This window comes from Dama dama, chromosome 20 (assembly GCF_033118175.1).
Source record: "Dama dama isolate Ldn47 chromosome 20, ASM3311817v1, whole genome shotgun sequence".
NCBI lineage: Eukaryota > Metazoa > Chordata > Mammalia > Artiodactyla > Cervidae > Dama > Dama dama.
Window position 1 is genome coordinate 103,593,332 of NC_083700.1, and position 18,599 is coordinate 103,611,930.

At 48.8% G+C, this 18,599-nt stretch overlaps 1 protein-coding gene across 8 annotated transcripts in view; it reads right to left on the minus strand.

Annotated features, from left to right (window-relative positions):
* The window catches only part of MACF1 (microtubule actin crosslinking factor 1), a 333,835-nt gene extending 330,031 nt beyond the window's left edge, over positions 1 to 3,804 (minus strand). For all 8 annotated transcript variants that reach the window (XM_061122317.1, XM_061122312.1, XM_061122316.1 and 5 more), the window contains exon 1: positions 3,570 to 3,804. In XM_061122317.1, the coding sequence (XP_060978300.1) occupies positions 3,570 to 3,789 (220 nt within the window). In that variant the 5' untranslated portion in view covers positions 3,790 to 3,804. The remainder of the gene's footprint in view (positions 1 to 3,569) is intronic.
* Positions 3,805 to 18,599: the final 14,795 nt, after the last annotated feature.

Sequence of the window (18,599 nt, forward strand, 5' to 3'; positions counted from 1 at the left end):
CCAGTCAGCTGTTTAGATTGTAACCAGCAGAAAAATCCAGCTGGCCTGGTTGTCAGGTATTGCCTAAGGGAATGGAAACAGCAATGTACCCGGAGTTAGAAGATCTGGGTCTACTGGTCCTGTGTGACTCCAGGCAAGTCCCTTAAATCCTCTGGGCCTCAGATTCTAACATGTGTCCCACCTAACGTGCTGTTATCATGAAATCTCTATGATCAATAGAAACAAGGTTTTCTCCTTAACGACTAATGTTCCACTTTGGTGTGGCTGGGCTTAAGGAGTTGAGAATAGGGCTAGCAAGGAAGAGAGAAGAAAAAAAATGGAGGGAAAGGATGAGGATCGGGAGAATTGGTTATAGCATGTGTGCGGCCCTGATTTTGTAGGCTTGAGATCAGCAGCCCGACATGCCTCTCCATCTGATATGCATCATCAGCAGGGGTCCCCCATTCGCCTCTCCAGCATGAGGGAGGCCCTGAGACCCATATGGACACTGAGTAGGCCAGGCACCGGGGCAGTCTGTGTATTTGGTCAGACTGACTCAGACACCCCCACTTCAGAAGCCAGGCCCACAGGGAGGAGAAAATTACACAGGCCTCAGCTGGCTTCCAGGATAAGACTGACTTCATTTCCTCCCCGAATGTAAGTTCTAACTTCAGAGAGCTTCAGAACACACAGGGTCTCCCAGACGTGCCCTTCCCACCTTCACAGGAAGCAGTTGCCTGAGAAGGAAGGCTGCCTTCTTAATTACTCTGGTAGAACCCTCACCACTGTCTGAAATCACAGGAAGATTTCAGTCGGGGCCCTGAAGTAGCAGTCCCGCCTCTCCTCCGCTGCCTCTCCTGCTAACGAAACACGCCCAACTGCAGCACACAAGTTATTTTTAACCATGGCAGTCTCCCCATTTTCAGCCTCACTGGCCCAGCCCCCTCCCCAAGACAGTCACGTGGCAATGTCAGGATGTAAAGAAGATCAGTCCCGGTGCCCGAAACAGCACAGGGCATGCCTGTCCCATGGTTCAGGGGACCCAGCAGCACCCTCAGGGATTGAGCCCCCTTGAGTCCATTTCTGTTCTAAACTCGGAATGCTAAACAGCAGGCAAATCATCCCTTGGGGCTCTTCAAGGAAGCCTGGGAGGGGAATTCATCACAAAGGAATCTATAAGTACAGTCATCCCTCAGTGTGTGCAAGGGATTGGTTCCAAAACCCCAGGAGGTACCAAAATCCACAGACACTCAAGTCCCTTATAGATGAGTTGACGTGATACAGTTGACCCTCCATATCCGCAGGCTCCACATCTGCACATGGCTGATGGAGCATGGGGCTAGGGGGTGTGAGGAAGGGAGAAGGCCTCTGCCCTGCTGCGTTCAGAAGAATGAGGGGTTTGAGCATTTAGAGGCCCCTCGATGAGGGCCCTTCAAGGCTGGAAACAAATAAACCCCTCTAGCATCATAGGGACAGCTCTGAAACTTCATTGACCGATGCCATTGTCCCAGAGGTCTTGAGAAGGACCAGAGTCCTTCCTCCAAGGGCTTCCTACTGCCCACAGTGAAAGTCGCTCAGTCGTGTCCAGCTCTTTGCGACCCCATGGACTGTGCAGTCCATGGAATTCTCCAGGCCAGAATACTGGAGTGGGTAGCCTTTCCCTTCTCCAGGGGATCTTCCCAACCCAGGGATCAAACCCAGGTCTCCTGCATTACAGGTGGATTCTTTACCAGCTGAGCCACAAGGGATGCCCACAAAAGGGGTTCGAACTCTCGAGTTTATCTTCCAGGTCTCCTCCCTTGAGGCTCAACCCCTCTCAAATCTCTTCCTGATTACTTGAGCCCACATAGCCTTCTCCCTGTCGAGCTTCCCATTACAACCCACTGCCTGTTCCTGGATCACAATCTGTCACATATTATCCTCTCAACACTCCTTGCCTTCCCTTCATTCATTCATTCAACACTGGTTGATCTCCAATATGCACAAGGTCCTGTGCAAGGAGCTGGGGGTAAAACCATTAATGAAAGAACAAAAAATCAATGAGACAAGGTCCAGAATTGTTCACAGTCCTAAGGGAGTGACGGGCACCCCATGGGATAACTGCTCTACTGCACCAGGGAACACAGAGGAGAGAAAAGCATTAGTACAAGAGCGGAGGAGGGAGCTCTGGATACCTCTGGGGCAACAGGGACAGAGGAGGCGGCACTTACAAGAGGAGGGGGGCTTCCACCACCTTGCAGAGAAGAAAGTTCAGGCATGGAGGTCTGATCTGTGGGGGTCGAGGAACAGCTCCATGTGGCAGGGTGCCTGGGAGTAGGGGTTATTTTGATGGGTGTCTGATATAGCCTTTATCCCACAGGGATGAAGAGCCAAAGAAGGTTGGTAAGCAGCTGAGGAACAGAATCAGGTTTGATTTTGAACAAAATACTCAGTCAGTCATGTGGAGGATGTGGGGCAGGACTGGAAGGAGGAGAACTATCAGATGGTGTTTGGTGGTACAGGTAGAGATGATTAAGTGGAGGTGGGCAGGGTGCATTGTTCGAGGGACGCAGAAGAGGGAGCAGGACAGGCCTTGGTGATGGATTGAAAGTGGGTGATGTCACTGAATTCCCTGCAGGCACTGCTTTGTCTGTCTTTCTATCCGCACTCTGGCACCAACGCCTCCTGAGAGGCTGAGCACAACCCACGGAGGCAGCTCCGGATCCAGCCTTTGGGGGAAGCAGCAGAGAAAGCGCTTCCCCTTTACTGAGCCAAGAACCGTGCTAAGAGCTTTATATACATTTTCTCCTCTAGTCCTCACAAGAGCCCTGCACAGAAAGCATCCTCAAGAGGAGGAAGGTGAGGCTCAGGCAGCAGTGAGAGACTTGCCCAGAATCACACAGCTGGTCAGAGGGGGGGCCACAGTCCAACACCTCCCCTCTCTGATTCCAACATCTGGGCTGGTGACCACTGCCCTGGCAATGGTTCTGTTGCTCAGCAAAGGGGCAGCAGCACAGCCTTCACCCTGCAGAAAGGGTAAGCAGGAACCACATTTTTAGAGGCAATGGGAGTGAAACTGCCTTCTCCCAGGGCTTTATTCCCAGGAAATAACTCAATGAAGTCAAGTGTTTTGATTCATAAAGACGTTCACTGCAGCATTGTCTATTGTGGCCAACAAAAAAAAAAAAAGAAAGAAAAATGAGTAGGATTTTTAAAATCGTGAAATATTACACAGCCTTTAAAAATGGTAACTATAAAGCCTGAGATGTCATATGGAAAATCTTTTTGATGTAGGGTTGACTAGAAAAATCAGATCCACAATAGTATATGAGCCATGAAGGCAACTACATGGAAAATACAACTGCATGGGGACCAAGGCAGGGAAGAAGATGAAAAAGGAAAACAGGTCTCATGTTAGCACACAGGGAGTAGGAGTGGCGGACTTTCCTCTTTCAAATTGTTCTTTAATGTCTTTTCATCACCTTTCCAGTAGTAATAACTCCAAACTGAACACCTGCTGGCTTGTTGGAGAGCCCAGGAGAGGGCCCCTCCACCAACCCACCCCCAGCCAGGACACCCACAGCACCCAGCTCACTCCAGGCCTCTCTTACCAGCGACTCTGACCACAGCACGCTCCGCAGGGTCCAGCACCGAGTCCTGGCTTTTCCGTTTTTTCTGCTCATGCAGTGGCAGATTCCAGGGTAAGGTATCCCCTGGGGGACAGGGAGACAGACTCCCTGACCGCTCACTCCTGTAAGACCGCTCACTCCGACATGACCGCTCACTCCGGCATGACCGCTCGCTGAGTGTTTCTTCATCTGAAGAAGACATGGCCCAGGCCGGGGCTGCAGCTGGAGGGCCTGCAGCCCCTGGAGAAGTGATCTGTAGGGGAGAGGAGCGCACGTGAACAGACCAAAGGGGTTGCAAAACGAACGCTGGGACTAGGGAGGCAGAGGTTCTAACCCTGGTTCTGCCACAGACTTGATCTCTTTACCTCTCTGAACCTCAATTTCCTTATCTGTAAAATGGGGATGTTTCATGGCAAAACTAATTCATGGGGCTTGGGGGAAATCACATGAAGTAATGTATATGAAGGTGTCCATAAGTCTTAAAACACTGTAAAAGTTAGCTCCTATTGGGGACTTCCTTAGTGGTCCAGTAGTTGACTCTGCACTTCCTTGGCAGGGGGCACAGGTTCAGTCCCTGGTGGGAACTAAGGTCATGCATGGTGTGGCCAAATAAACAAACAAAAGTTAGCTCCTATTACTAGTAAGCACTATTTCGGTTACTTGGTACTTGGGGAGGATTAAACTTACAGGTTTCATGGGTAGAAATATCTGGATTCAAGTTCTTTGTCGTTGTTCAGTCGCTAAGTCATGTCTGACTCTTTGTGACCCCATGGACTGCAGCACACCAGATCTCCCTGTCCCCCACTATCTCCCAGAGTCTGCCCAAGTTCATGTGCGTTGAATCAGTGAGGCCATCCAATCATCTCACCCTCTGTCGCCCTCTTCTTCAGCCTTCAATCTTTCCCAGCAAGTTCTACCCCATCATTTACTAGCTGTTTGACCCTGGGGAAGCCACGTAAGTGTTTGAGCCTTGGAATCCTCATCTATAAAAGGGGGACGTAATAGTAACTATCTTATAAGGGTGTTTGCACGGACTAAAAGAGATCCTGCAGGTAAAGTGCTTAACAGAGTTCGGTATCCAATAAGCACTCCACAAACATCGTCTATTATTACATTCCTGTTCTACTTACCTCCTGGGAATGTTGTAAAGATAAAACAGGGCAACAGATGGGAAGTATTTTCAAAAAGCTAAAGCATGATCCCAATGTTAGGCATGATACAAACCATGGGTTAGAAAAGGCAGAAATTCTTGATTTCTCCTGTACAGCTTCTGGCAAATACATTTTTTAAAAGTTTAAGAAGTACTAAACTTGAAGTAAGACAGACCTAGGTGTACTTTCTGGTTTGACCACTTAAAATTGGTATGATCTGGGGCAAGTCATTCCACTTCTCTGAGACTCAGTTTCCCCATCTGCAAAATGGGGGTAATATTTCAGCTTCTAAGTTGCTGTCTTAAGAACAAAGCAAATGTAAAAAAACTGGCTGTTGCCATACATGGCACCTAAAGCACAGGATAAAATGTTCCTTTGCCTATTCTATTCCAAGAGGTTGTTGTAGAAGTAACTGGCACAGCATGGGGGTGGGGAAGGTGGTACAGAAAGTCCATTTTTCTGGTCGGTTTAGCTACAGGAGGGATCTGAGTGGAAACACAAACACTCTGAGGCCAGCTGGGCTCCACCAGCCAGACTGGGCAGGCTTCCCTCAGACAGGTCAAGTTCACTTCCCAGAACCATCTCCTATACATGGCCCACCACCCCAAGGGCCCCATCAGAGCCCCTGTGGTTCATGCCTTCAACCCCAAATCCAGTCCAAGCAAACAGCTCTCACTGGGGCTTCAGGGTCCAGGGAGGGCAGGAGACTGTCGCCTTTCCCTTATGGGGAATACCAGCACAGAGAGACAGGGAGGTGGCCTAAATGTCTGGACACCATGGGTCTCTGGGCACAGCTCCTCCTGGATTCTGGGAATCTCAGACTGGAGGCAGCAAGAGGCAGAAACACCTCCTGGGTTACTGGCAGATCCCCATCATAGGCCCAGAGTGAGGAGAGATAACAAAAGAAACAGCAAATGGTGCAGGAGGCTTCTAGGCAGCCTCCGGCAGGCAGAAGAGCCCTGCCAGGACACCGCCTGGGCCAGCAGCATCTGGGCCTTCTTCCCCTGGAAGATCGAGAAGGAATCCAGCCCCCGAAAGGCAGAAAGGAAAGGACCTGGGTCCTGGCACAGCTCTGCCTTTTATTCTAGCATGTAACCCCCATTACCTTCTGGTGTCCGCCTCCCACTTCCGTTAGCCAAGTCAGGTGCATAAGTGACCGCCCCCACCGCGGGGAACTTAGGGTCGTCCTTCCATCTCCGTACTCAGCCCTGGGCAGGAAAACGCCCCTCCTCTCAGACCACCTGCTTCCTCCCCGAGACGCCCATTTTACTACAAAGGCCCGCTCAGCCAAGGCCTCCAGACTGAGAACCGGTCTCTCCAGCTCTACCCGGGTCAGTCTCCAGACCCCCACGAACACCTGTTTGACCTCGCGGCTGTCGCCCCACCCCTCGGTCACCTGAGCCGCTCCATCAATTCTCTATTCCCGGGAGCGCGCGCCCACGCCCCCAACCCACTCCAAAGGTCGCAGGCCAGGTCGGCGACCGGCCCCTCACCTGCAGCTCTCGGGTGGCGGGCCTTTCCCCCTCACCACTTCTCCACGGCGGGGGAGGGCGCGCCGAGGGCCAGAGGCGACTGGGGTGGGTCCGCGTGCCCGCCGCGCGCGGTTGACAAAGAGCGGGGCCGCGCCATGCGGACGCGCGACCGGGGACCGATCAGGCGCCCCGGCCAGCGGCAGAGACCCGGAGCCCGGCAGCCAGTTTCCCCGCCCGGCCCTGCCCGCCCCCGCAGGGCTCTTGCCCGGCCCAGAAGGGCTAGGTGTCCCATTTTCCCGGAGAACACGCCTCCCTTTGGCCCTGGCAGTGCCCGCCGAGGGAAACCCCGGCGCGCGCTCGACGATGCCCGCCGCCCGCCGCCCGGGCTGCAGGTGCGAGGTCCGGACGGCCGCGATGCCCGCGCCTGTCAACCAGCCTTCCAGCTGCCGCCCGCTACCCTGGATCAGGCGCGGCCGCCCCGCGCGAGCAGGCACCGCACCCCGGCCGCCGCGGCGCACCCCGAGCGGACGGGAGGGGAGCCCGCTGCCAGCCCAGCGCCCCGCGCCTTACCCTGGGAACCCGTGCGGCAGAGGACCGGCGGCGGCGGAGGCGGCAGCGAAGGCGGCGGTGGCGGGGCGCGCCCCGAGCAGGAGCGCAGCGGAGGGGAGCGCCGCCGAGCCGAGGGGAGCGGCTCCCACAATGGCCGAGCTCGCGGCGCCGAGCCCCCCGCCCCCCGCGCCCTAGCGGCGGCGGCTGAAGCGGAGCCGGCGCAGCCGCCCAACTCGCTCCCCCACCCCCGGCGCCGCCCCCCGCCCCCCGATGCGCGCTCCCCGCCCTGCACCCCACCCGAGGCCGTTTCCGCGCGCCCCGCGCGCCCTCTGCACTGACCCCGCGTCCTGTCGCTGCCCCCGGGTCCTCTCTCTGGGTCCTTCCCCCGGTGACTCCTCCCCTGCGGCCGCTCGCATCCCCGGGGCCAGCTCACACCCCCACATTCCCCGCCCACGTCCGGCGCCCTCTGTGTCCCGGCCCCGCGGCCGCTCGCTGACCCGGGCCTGGCTCACGCGGCCCGCCCCCTTGGAGCTCCTCATCCCTGGTCCCGGGGGCGCTCTCCCAAGCTGCGGGGCTCTCAGCCCGGTCCCGGGTCTGGAACCCGCCCGTTCCCCTGCCTGCTCCCATTTTTTGCCTGCATCCCCTAAACCCATCCGTGTTCCGTCTCTGCCCCTAGGGCTCCTGCTCCCCCTTCCGAGAGCGCCCTGCCGGTCCACTTACCCGCCGGGCTTCGGGAACTGAATGTAGGAGGGACCAGAAGGAGGCCCCGTCTTCCCCTCAGGGTGAAAGGCAGAGTGGAACCAGGCCCCAGGAAAACACTCAGACTCTGGTTTAGACAGCAGCAGCCGCCCCATTCAGAGCCTTGGAAGAGGCGTCATCCACGGAGAAAACATGTTTTGAGCTGCTTCTGTATGCTCTGCCTAATAACACGGTAAATAAGTGCCTTCAATGCTCTCCTAGTACGGATCCATGAATATGTCCAGAGAAAGAAGGGTATTTGCCTAAAGTCACTTCACTAGTAGGCTGCGCAGCAACGGTTACCAGTTGGGGAGCCTCCTGGGAACAATGCAAGGTGCCTGACCTGGGTCGCACCACAGGTAATCCACACCATGCTGTTCATTCATTCATTCAACAACTATGTACCCCGTGCCAGACACTGTGACCAGTGCTAAGGATACAGTGATGTGTATGGTCCCTGTCCATTGGCTCCACTGGGTAAGCAGTAAAGATGGACAAGTAGCTATAAATCATGGCACCCCATGAGGCAGTGTTATCAATACTTTAATTTCTGGAGCTGGAAACTGATTAGATGATTCACTCAGTCATCTGGGAAGATTGTAGTCAGTCCAAGACTGGAATCCAGTGTCTTCACACCCCACCTTCTGCAGTTATTTTTCACCATGACTGTTGGGGAAATGTGGGTTGGATCAACTTACAGGGGATCTTGACCTTCAAACTGAGGAATTTGGTCTAAATGAGGTGGTTATAAGCTGCCCAGGAAGGTGGAAAGCAGAGGATGAAAGAAACCAAAGAGGGGTTCAAGGTAGGTGTGGGTGGTGAGAAATGGAGTATTTCCTGCCATATCAATAAACAAGGATATCACAGTCATCATGGATTCTAGCCCTCCAGGGCAACCAGGAAGGAGAACAAAACCTTTGATGGGCAGTCATCAGGCTGCAGCTACTCCTTATGGTGAGCACTGAGGAAAAATACAGGATTGCTGGCCCCAGATAGCTGAGATGCATATGAAAGAAATGATTTCAGTGAGCCCAGACTCTTGCATCTTCCCATACATAGAAAAGCACTGAATTTCTTTTTTTTTATTTATTTTTTATTTTTTTGTTTTTTTTCTTTTCTTAGAAAAGCACTGAATTTCTTAACTTGAGATATCTGGTTTTCTTTAATTCATGAAAGTGCTCTTGATGTTCAGACTACCTGCCCTTTGTTACAAACTTCTATATCACTTGACTCCCCCCATCCCACACCAACCTCAACCCCCCTCTTCAGAGAAGTTCTCTCAGGGTTGTTTGAAATGCTATCTCCCAGCTTGAAGTCCTAAAAATTCCCACCAAATAAAATATAACTCTCAACTGTTAGGTTGTGACTATTTCTTAAGTCGACAGCAGTTATGCTGGGAGACTACTGCAATGGTCCCAGCAAGAGGTAATGAAGCTCTGATCCTGAAAAGGGACAGTGGGGATGGGAAGGGATGTTTTCCACTCACTGAAACCTTTTAGGTTCTTGTTTGCATGCATTCCCCCATTAAGAAGGGAAAGGAACCGTCATTTGCTAAAGTTTATTAAGGACTAGGCAATGCTCTGGGTATTCTGTGTATATTATCTCATTAACTCCTCCCCGTAACCTTGTACAGTAGGTATCTTTATTATCCTCATTTTACAAATAAGGAAACAAAGACTTTCAGAGCTTGTGTGACTTACTAAAGCCCAGAAAGCAAACTAGTATTGAGGCTTGGGTTAGAGCCAGGCCTCCCTCCAAACCTCATGCTCTAACCACCAGTCTCCACTGTCTGCTGCTATTGTCATTTAATCACTCAGTCATGTCCAACTCATTTGCGACCCCATGGACTGTAGTCTACCAGGTTCCTCTGTCCATGGGGTTTCCCAGACAAAAATGCTGGAGTAATTTGTCATTTCCTTCTCCCCTCCACTGTCTGAAGCCAAGGCAAAGAACCCAAGTCCCTTGATTCAGTCAAGTGTTCTTTTCCTTGGACCACATATAACGCTTAGACTTGCAGAGAAAGGTCAGGAGTCCATAGTTGTAAACTAAACAGTGCCAGTCCCCGTGTAGGATGTGTCTCTCCACAGAAACCGGTAGAGGCCTCAGACCAGGAGAATTCTCCAGCCTGATTCTGAAGTTCCTTTATGCCTGAGACACAAAGCTGAAAAGGCAATAAAGGAATCGTTCTCAGCTTAGAAATGAACGCAATAGTCCTTCCCTGGTGAGAGCAGAACAGGGGTGCCATGGGGGAAGACCAGTTGAACACATAACCAGAGTGTGGGGAGCCTGGGGATGAAGCTGAGTCTCCCCAGGGGCAGGATCTGTGGGCTGGGGCCTTGCGAGGCCGGGCCAGCTGAGGGGAACCCTTGGGGGAGGGCTGTCGAGTCCCTAGGACGCCTGCAGTCCCTGCCTCTCTAACTAGAGAACATGGACAGGTTTTGCTCCTCTCCACTCTCAGTGTCCTTCCCAAACCTGACCACCAGTCTTGTCCTGAATTAGTCGTGTCGTGGGCTAGGAGAAGGTGGAGCTTCCAGAAGCTTCTGGACTTAGGACATTCGGTTGTGTCTGCCTGAGGCTCTAGCTCCAGCCGTGCTACCCTGCCTGGGGGTTGAGCTGCTGGTGCCATGTGCCAGGCTCTTTGCAGCTGGCAGCTGGCCAGTAACCTTGGGCTACTGGGCTTCGATTCATTTTAGCAATATTTTATTGAGGAATACTACGTGCTGAAGACAGTTTTGAGTACTGTTGGGAACACAGATGTGAATCCAATCAGGTCTTTGTCCTTGAGGAGTCACAGGGTGATAGAAGGGACAGGCATTTAAAAATGATTCCCTTCTGGACTTCTCCAGTGGTCCAGTGGTTGAGACTATGTGCTTCCACTGCTGGGGACTCAGGTTTGATCTCTGATTGGGGAAGTTCCACATACTGAGCAGTGTGACCAAAAAAAAAAAAAAGTTATTCCCTTCTACCAATAAAATTTCCTCTGAGCCTGATAAATATTCTCCTTTACTGTCCCTTATTTCACTAACTAAAGGTCTCTGCTAATTCCCTCCAGAAATTAGTGGCCTTGGAACTAGGGGACCTCACACCCCGTATACTTTAGCAGGGTTCTTTCCTTGGAGGGGTGACGAAACAACTTTTTATCCTGTTTGGAGTCCTGAACTAGGTTCCCAGATTACTACTTGGGCCACCCGCTTTCTAGACACATCAGAAGAATGACATATACTCTAACCTATCCATTCAGCAAACCCTCATTAAGCAGCGACTCAGCGTCAAGCACTAAGATTTGTGCTGATTCATTTTAAAATGAACCAGACAAGCATGGCCCCTGTCCTTGTGTTGCTCACAGTCTAGGTGGGAGACAGACAAGCAAAAGGGCAGTTATACATCCACTGATTCATGCTGCGATGGGGAAAGTACAGGATATACCCTGGAAAGGAAAACAGAGAAGGAACACTTTCTAGAAGCTCAAGGCCAGGTATTTTTACCAAGCATTTCATCTTTGTTCTTCTAGGTCTTCATGTCAATGGAAATTTTCATTGGAAAGTTTCAGGGAAAAGCTTGCTCTTCAACACTGACTTTTCCTTCCACTATTGTCCTCTGTCCCCACCTGCTCCTCTGGACTCTCTGGAATCAGACAGGTGTCTCACTGAAGGTGAAGATGAAACATGAGCATGTGTGGAGGCTGGAGCCCTGTAAAGGTCAAGTATCCAAACAGAGGAAATAGCCCAGAATCCCCAAACTGGGAGGGACCTTACAAATTTCTAAGCTCTGCCTGGAATGTTTCCCCTCTGATCTTTCTCTGATTCCCCTAGCCATACACAGATGACTTCCAGACTCATGTCCCATCTGTAGCTTAGTTCTCATCTCTTTCCTCCTAGCTCCAGACTCACATCCAGCTGCTTCCTTGACATCCCCACCCCTACCTGGATGTCTCAAAGACACCTCAAACTCAAAATGCCCCATGTGGAACTTTGGTATCTGCCCTAACCACCCACAAAACTGTTCCTCTCCCATCTTGGCCATCTCAGAAAATGGCTCCACTACCTGCCCATTTACTCAAGGCAAAGATCTAGTAGTTACTCTTGATTTTTCTTTGTCTTATCCCCCTTATCCCCACCAGAAAGTTCTGACAAACTGCCTCCATAATGTATTCTGAATTCATTCGTTTCTTCCGCTCTTCTCTTACTATTAATGCCTTAATCCATTGCTCACCTGGACATCTGGGCTTACCTTCCAAATCACCTCTGTTTCCTCTCTTGCTCCCACCCCCATTTCAATCCAAGAAGCAGCCATAGTGAATCTTTTTAAACATAAATCATGTCATGCACAGTTCCAATTTGCACTTAGAATAAAATGGCCATAACACTTTATACAATCTAGTCCTTGCTTAGACCTAATCTCTAGATTCCTTAGTCACTGGAATCCAGCAAATCAGACCATCTTTCTCTTCCTTTAATAAACAAATCTCATTCTCATCTTGGGGCTTTGCAGAACTGTTCTGGTTGCCTACAACTACCCCCTGCCTAAATTCTTCGCATAACTGGGGTCTCTTTCATCATCCAAGACTCAGTTTACAAATCACCTTCACAAAGAGTCCTTTTTTGACTACCCATCTAATGTAGCCATCTCATTTAAACCTTATTTTATTTCCTTCATAACATTTGTCACTTTTCCATCATCTCGCTCATGTGTTTACTTGTTGATTTTCTGTCTCCTTCTCCAGGATGCTTTATGAGTGGGAGGACCGTGTCTGTGCTCTTCACTGCTCTTTCCCTACAGTGCGGGTCACGTGGTGAGCTTTCAACCGACACTTGTCAAATGAACAAAAGAATAAGCAAGTGAATCAATGAAGTGAGGACAGCAGCAGAAGGGACTTACATTCAGAGAGATCAGTGTGTACAAAGACCTGAAGTTGAGAGGATAAGGTACTCAGAAAATTGAAGAAGTTCAGAATAATTGACATGAAGAATGCTGGGGAGTAAGTTGTCCAAAATGAAGCTGGGGAAGTAGTTGGGAGAGATCATGTTGAATGCTGTGCTTTGAAATTTGTTCATCTTATAGCTTAAAATTTGTACTCGTTCACCAATCGTTCCCTATTTCCCCTACCCTCTAGTCCCTGCAATTATTTTTCTACTCTTTCTTTCTATGAGTTTGACTTCTTTTTCTTCTTTTTTAGATTCCACACATAGTGATGCTGTACAGTATTTGTCTTCGTCTGGTTTATTTCACTTAGTAAAATGCCCTCAGTGTCCATCCCTGTTGTCATAAATAACAGGATTCCTTATTTTTCATGGGTGAGTAATATTCCCAATATCAATAGATGAATGGATAAAGAAGATGTGATATCACACATTGTCTTTATCCATTCATCTATTGATGGACACTCAGATGGTTTCCATCTTTTGGCTATTGTAAGTAATGCTGCAATAAAAATTGAGTGAAGGTATCTCTTATTTTCTATTTTCATTTCCTTTGGATGTATACCTATAAGTGAGACTCCTGTATCATATGATAGTTCTATTTTTAATTTTTTGAGGGAACTTTATACATTTTTCCATAGTGGCTGCACCAACTTATCTATCAGTAGTGCACAAGAGTTCCATTTCTCCCCATTCTCACTAATACTTATTACTTATCTTTTTGATGATAGCCATTTTAACATTTTATTTTTATTTTTTTAATTAAGAAATTATTTATTTATCTGACTACACCAGGTCTTAGTTGTAGCATGCAGGATCTTTTATCTTCCTTGCAACATGCGGGATCTTTTCTTTAGTTGTGCCCTGTGAAATCTAGTTCCCTGACCAGGGATCAAACCTAGGCCTCCTGCATTGAGAGTGTGGAGTCTTAACCACTAGGCCACCAGAGAAGTCCCTCATTCTAACATTTTAAACAGGGAAAGACTTTATCCTGTATGCATTCTAGAAAAAAAACCACAGTAGGTACTGTGGGAGAATAGACGCAGGGAGGCTGAATTGAGTGTGAGAAAGCCCCAACAGGTGCCAGTGAGAAGACAGCTAAACATGTCCTGGCAAGACAAGGTCCTGGACAAGAGTGATCGTGCTGAAAGTGGGGAGAAGTGCATAGAATCAAAGGTATATAGAATGGCACCAATATGACTTAAGGATGAACTAGATTTAGAGGGTGAGGGAAAAGAGATGCCAAGAGTGACTTCCAGATTTCTGTCTCAGGCAGAGTGATGGTGTCATTCTCTAAGGTTACCTAGAAAGAAGAGCAGGTTTGGGAGAAAGATGCTGTGTTCATTTTGAGACATGTTCCCTTTGAAGTGTCCTTGGCCTACATAGTAGCGATGGAGTAGTATGATGGAGTAGCCATCATAGTCAACAAAAGAGTCTGAAATGCAGAACTTGGATGCAGTCTCAAAAATGACAGAATGATCTCTGTTCATTTCCAAGGCAAACCATTCAATATCACAGTAATCCAAGTCTATGCCCCAACCAGTAATGCTGAAGAAGCTGAAGCTGAATGGTTCTATGAAGACCTACAAGACCTTCTAGAACTAACACCCAAAAAAGATGTCCTTTTCATTATAGGGGACTGGACTCCAAAAGTAGGAAGTCAAGAAACACCTGAAGTAACAGGCAAATTTGGTTTTGGAGTACAGAGTGAAGCAGGGAAAAGGCTAATAAAGTTTTACCAAGAGAATGCACTGGTCATAGCAAACACCCTCTTCCAACAACACAAGGGAAGACTCTACACGTGGACATCACCAGATGGTCAAGTCCAGAATCAGATTGATTATATTCTTTGCAGCCAAAGATGGAAAAACTCTATACAGTCAGCAAAAACAAGACCAGGAGCTGACTGTGGCTCAGATCATAAACTTCTTATTATCAAATTCAGACAAGTTGCAGAAAGTAGGGAAAACCACTAGACCATTCAGGTATGACCTAAATCAAATTCCTTACAATTATACAGTGGAAGTGACAAATAGATTAAAGGGATTAGATCTGATAGACAGAGAGCCTGAAGAACTAGGAACGGAGGTTCGTGACATTGTACAAGAGTCAGGGATCTAGACCATCCCCAAGAAAAAGAAATGCAAAAAGGCAAAATGGTTGTCTGAGGAGGCCTTACAAATAGCTGTGAAAAGAACAGAAGTGAAAGGCAAAGGAGAAAAGGAAAGATATTCCCATTTGAATGCAGACTTCCAAAGAATAGCAAGGAGAGGTAAAAAAGCCTTTCTCAGTGATCAGTGCAAAGAAATAGAGGAAAACAATAGAATGGGAAAGACTAGAGGTCTCTTCAAGAAAATTAGAGATACCAAGGGAACATTTCATGCAAAGATGGGCTCAATAAAGGACAGAAATGGTATGGACCTAACAGAAGCAGAAGATGTCAAGAAGAGATGGCAAGAACACACAGAAGAACTATACAAGAAAGATCTTCACAACCCAGATAATCATGATGGTGTGATCACTCACCTAGAGTCAGACGTTCTGGAATGTGAAGTCAAGTGGGCCTTAGGAGCATCACTATGAACAAAGCTAGTGGAGGTGATGGAATTCCAGTTGAACTATTTCAAATCCTAAAAGATGATGCTGTGAAAGTGCCGCACTCAATATGTCAGCAAATTTGGAAAATGCAGCGGTGGCCACAGGCCTGGAAAAGGTCAGTTTTCATTCCAATTCCAAGGAAAGGCAATGCCAAAGAATGTTCAAACTATCACAAAATTGCACTCATCTCACATGCTAGTAAAAAAATACTCAAAATTCTCCAAGCCAGGCTTCAACAGTATGTGAACCGTGAGCTCCAAATGTTCAAGCTGGTTTTAGAAAAAGCAGAGGAACCAGAGATCAAATTGTCAATATCTGCTGGATCATTGAAAAAGCAAGAGAGTTCCAGAAAAACATCTACTTCTGCTTTATTGACTATGCTAAAGCCTTTGACTGTGCATCACAACAAACTATGGAAAATTCTTAAAGAGATGAGAATACCACATCACCTGACTTGCCTCTTGAGAAATCTGTATGCAGGTCAGGAAGCAACAGTTAGAGCTGGACATGGAACAACAGACTGGTTCCAAATAGGAAAAGGAGTACATCAAGGCTGTATATTGTCACCCTGCTTATTTAACTAATATGCAGAGTACATCATGAGAAACGCTGGGCTGGAAGAAGCACAAGCTAGAATCAAGATTTCCAGGAGAAATATCAATAACCCCAGATATGCAGATAATACCACCTTTATGGCAGAAAGGAAAGAGGAACTAAAAAGCCTCTTGATGAAAGTGAAAGAGGAGAGTGAAAAAGTTGGCTTAAAACTCAATATTCAGAAAACTAAGATTATGGCATCTGGTCCCATCACTTCATGGCAAATAGATGGGGAAACAGTGGAAACAGTGTCAGACTTTATTGTTTTGAGCTCCAAAATCACTGTTGATGGTGACTTCAGTCATAAAATTAAAAGACGCTTGCTCCTTGGCAGAAAAGTTATAACCAATCTAGACAGCATATTAAAAAGCAGAGACATTACTTTGCCAACAAAGGTCCATATAGTCAAAGCTATGGTTTTTCCTGTAATCATGTATGGATGTGAGAGTTGGACTGTAAAGAAAGCTGAGTGCTGAAGAATTGATGCTTTTGAACTGTGGTGTTGGAGAAGACTCTTGAGAGTCCCTTGCACTACAAGGATATTCAACCAGTCATTCCTAGAGGAATCAGTCCTGAATATTCATTGGAAGGACTGATGCTGAAGCTCCAATACTTTGGCCACCTGATGTGAAGAACTGACTCATCTGAAAAGAACCCAGATGCTGGGAAAGCATCTCCTCTTTCTGGCAGGAGGAGAAGGGGATGCCAGAGGATGAGATGGTTGGATGGCGTCACCAACTCAATGGACATGAGTTTGAGTAGACTCCAAGAGTTGGTGATGGACAGGGAGGCCTGGCGTGCTGCAGCCTATGGGGTTACAAAGAGTCAGACACAACTGAGCGAATGAACTGACTGACTGGCCTACACATTAGAGATCCCCAGGCCTGGAGTTCAGAAGAAAGGCCAGGGCTGGAGCTAGATTTGGGAGCTGTCTGCATAAGGATGGAAAGTGAATCCATGTTGTACTCACCCAGGGCAAGTGTAAAGAGTGAGGAGAGAAGACTGAGGACAGAGCCCTGAGCTGGACCAACAATTAAGGGTTAGGGGAAAGAGAACAGCCCAGAGAGGCAGGAGAAAAGCTAGGGGAGTCAAGGAACAATGGAGAGGCCATGCTCAGTAAGAAGGGAGTGACTGAAAAGTTGAATCTGAAGGGATTTCTTTGGTAATCCAGTGACTAAGACCCCAAGCTCCCAATGCAGGGGACCCAGATTCAATCCCTGGTCAAGGAACTAGATCCCACATGCTGCAACTATTAATATCATTGCAGAATGCAATGCATATAAAAAGCATTCATTAGGTATTAAAATTCCTTTTGTGAACTGAGTTCTCAAAAATCCCATGTGCATTTTACACTTGTGGCCCATCTCAATTTGGGAGAGCCACATTTCATGTACTCAGGAGCCACCAGAGGCGAGTAGATTCTGCATTGTACAGTGTAGAAGAATGTTTCAGGCCGAGCAAACACTAAGTGCAAAAATGCTGAGGCGGGAGTAGCAAGAATAAGTTTTGTGTGTTAGAGGAGAGCCAGGAGACTCAGAAAGGAGTGAGAGATGGCAGGATGGATGATGAAGCTGGCTGGAGAGAAGGGCAGGAGCCCCGAGAGACCTAGTTCAGAGCAGTATGAGCCTCTTTCTGAGTGTGATGGGAAACCACCAAAGGGCACTGAGCAGGGAACATGTTACGTCCCATTGTGCCATGAAATGCAGGGCAGATGTTCCCTGTCGGCCTACTCTTTCCAGTGACAGGGGAGGCGGGGTGGAGCCCTCTGTACCTCCTCGGCTGCACAGGAAAACCAGCTCCCTCTCCAGCCTCTCATCCGCAGACCAGAGGCCCAGGGACATCGAAGGCCTGCAAAAGGGTGCACAGCAGGTCTTCTCTTGTTCTTGGGGTTGGGTGGGAGCAGGCGCAGCAAACTTGTGCGGGGAGAAGCCAGGCCGCACACTCCTGGAGGAGTAGTGGGAAGGTGATGGAGGGTGTGGCAGTGAAGGGAAGGAGGAATGGTAGGGTAGGGACAGAGGGTGTGTGGGGTGGGAGTTTGTTTGCTTATGTTTTTTAAGCAGAGGAAGATTTGGGCATGTTCAGCTATTGTCATAATTTTTTTTTTTTGGCTGCACTGGGTCTTCTTTCTGGCACTCAGGTTTAGTGGGATTAGTTTAGTGGGATTTAGTTTCCTAATCAGGGATGGAAACTGTACCCCCTGCATTGCAGGTGGTTTCTTAACCACTGGACCACCAAGGAAGTCCCCTTGCTCAACCATTGATCTGAGAGAAGTGATAAAAAGGAAGAAATCGGAAAGAATGCCATTCATGCAAGTTTCCTAAAGAGGCGGCCCAGGACAGAGGAGTGGAGGAAGGGCAAGCAGGGATGTAGGCAGGGGACTTGCAGGCAGGCTTGGATAACTCTGTTCCAGTCTTCCATTGCCCCTGTCCCTTCTCCATCCGGATTCCTGGGACCTGCATGCTGCCTCAGCCCTGCTGCCCACTCTTCTTTGCTAGTTGCTCTCAGATTCCCCCCATCCCCTACCCCCCCATGCACACCAGACCAGAGATGATCCTGGCAGGGGCGGCTGCCCACCGTTTGCTGCTTCTCCATCCGCTTTGAGCAGATGTGCTCCAGCTAGGGACGTTTGCTGAGAGTCTCCTTCTCCTTGACACTCTTCTATTGTCCCAGTTCCTCGATGCTGAGTCACTCTCCCTTTCAAGCCCTCTCTACAAGGTTCCTGGTTCTTTCATACAAAACTCAAACATTTACCATATGTTAAACGCTTACTGTTCAGATAGGGTGACTTACGCTATGCCAATACCAGTATATTCAATCCTTACAGCCCCACAAGATAGGTATTGTCATCATCCCATTTTTACAGACGTGGAAATTAGGGCTCGAGGATAAATGGGTTGTGCAAGGTCTCATAGCTTGAAGTACCATGTGGAAGATATGTCCCAAGTCATAAGGTCCCAGAACTGACTACCCTCTCTGATGCCACACTGT